At 44.2% G+C, this 1,299-nt stretch overlaps 1 protein-coding gene across 1 annotated transcript; it reads left to right on the top strand.

Annotated features, from left to right (window-relative positions):
- The first annotated feature begins 243 nt into the window (after positions 1 to 243).
- Positions 244 to 870, top strand: LOC140245921 (uncharacterized). The gene has a single exon (XM_072325393.1). It carries the CDS (start codon positions 244 to 246, stop codon positions 868 to 870), a length of 627 nt encoding a protein of 208 aa, XP_072181494.1.
- The last annotated feature ends 429 nt before the right edge of the window (positions 871 to 1,299 follow it).

The raw sequence follows: 1,299 nt of genomic DNA, 5'->3' as shown, positions 1-1,299 counted from the left end.
CACAAATTGCAGCATTTGGACATTTTGAAAATTCGTCATTACCAAAAATACGTGTTTTCGTGAATTTTTGCGATTTGATATTTTGGGGATAGGTAGAGTTGGGTATGGACATTAAAAAAATGGAAAAAAGTGAATTTTGAAAAATCGACCCAAATTCGAACATTCGCCGGTTCTTAATGCGACCGACGAAATGAAACAGCACTAGAAATGCTGGGCAGACGCCGGGTCATTAAACAACCCTGAATGACAAGGGAGATCCTGGAAGCATGTGATGAGAGAAGGAAACTGAAAATGACAAAATTTCAGGATGAGAACAGCAAAGTGAAATACCAGAAAGCCAACGCGAAAGTTAAGAAGGAGATTCGCACCGCCAAAGATAACTTCTTGAGGGAGAAGTGTCAACAGATGCAGCAGGCTTTTGAAAACAACAACAGCAAAAAGGTCTTTGACACAATCAAGGAGATACACAGAAAAGCGGCCATCAAGACACCTGCCATAGAAGCTGCTAATGGGTTACTGCTGACGGATGAAAACAGGACCCAAGAACCTTGGACAGAATATGTCAAACATCTATACAACCACCCAATCCAAACGGATGACAGTGTCCTCAGAGAGCTGGAGGCTGGTGGTCCGGGCATTGTAGAAGACGAAGAGCTCGAAATCTTGAGGAGTGAAGTCGTCGGTACTGTTACATCACTGAAGAGTGGCAAAGCCCCGGGAGTAGATAACATACCCACAGAGATGTTAAAAGAAGAAGAAGCTGCGGATATGCTGCATAAACTGTGCAACCTGATCTGGAGAACTGGAGAATGGCCCAAACAGTGGACACAATCACTTATAGTGCCACTTCCGAAAAAAAAAGCGATCTGAAGAAGTGTAGCAACTACAGAACAATGATGTCATTGTACACTTCGAGTAAAGGGAAGAGCGAGAATAAAAGCTTGATCAGCCATCCCAGTAAAGTGTTGCTGAAGATCCTGGCAAACTGGATGAAACCACAGATAGAAGCTGTACTCGCAGAAGAGCAAGCTGGCTTCCGGACTGGAAGGAGCACTGTGGAACAGATCTGCAGCTGCCGCATTCTGTGCGAAAAGTTCAGAGAGCATCAGCGAGAAATACACCATAACTTTGTCGACTTCAAGAAAGCCTTCGACAGGGTACGGGGGAAGGCACTATGGTACATAATGCGGAAACATAACATTAGTCCAAAACTGATCCAACTTTGTGAGTCGCTATATGAAAATGCCACTAAATTAGTGGCATCGGGGGCAGTAATGCAGTGATGTATGACAGCAGGAC

This window comes from Diadema setosum, unplaced genomic scaffold, assembly GCF_964275005.1.
Source record: "Diadema setosum unplaced genomic scaffold, eeDiaSeto1 scaffold_62, whole genome shotgun sequence".
Classification (NCBI taxonomy): Eukaryota; Metazoa; Echinodermata; class Echinoidea; order Diadematoida; family Diadematidae; genus Diadema; species Diadema setosum.
This window is presented reverse-complemented; position numbering and strand designations above follow the sequence as displayed.

What these genes read in the sequence shown, in the direction of transcription:
- LOC140245921 (XM_072325393.1), top strand. Translation starts at nt 244, where the DNA reads ATGACAAGGGAGATCCTGGAAGCATGTGATGAGAGAAGGAAACTGAAA.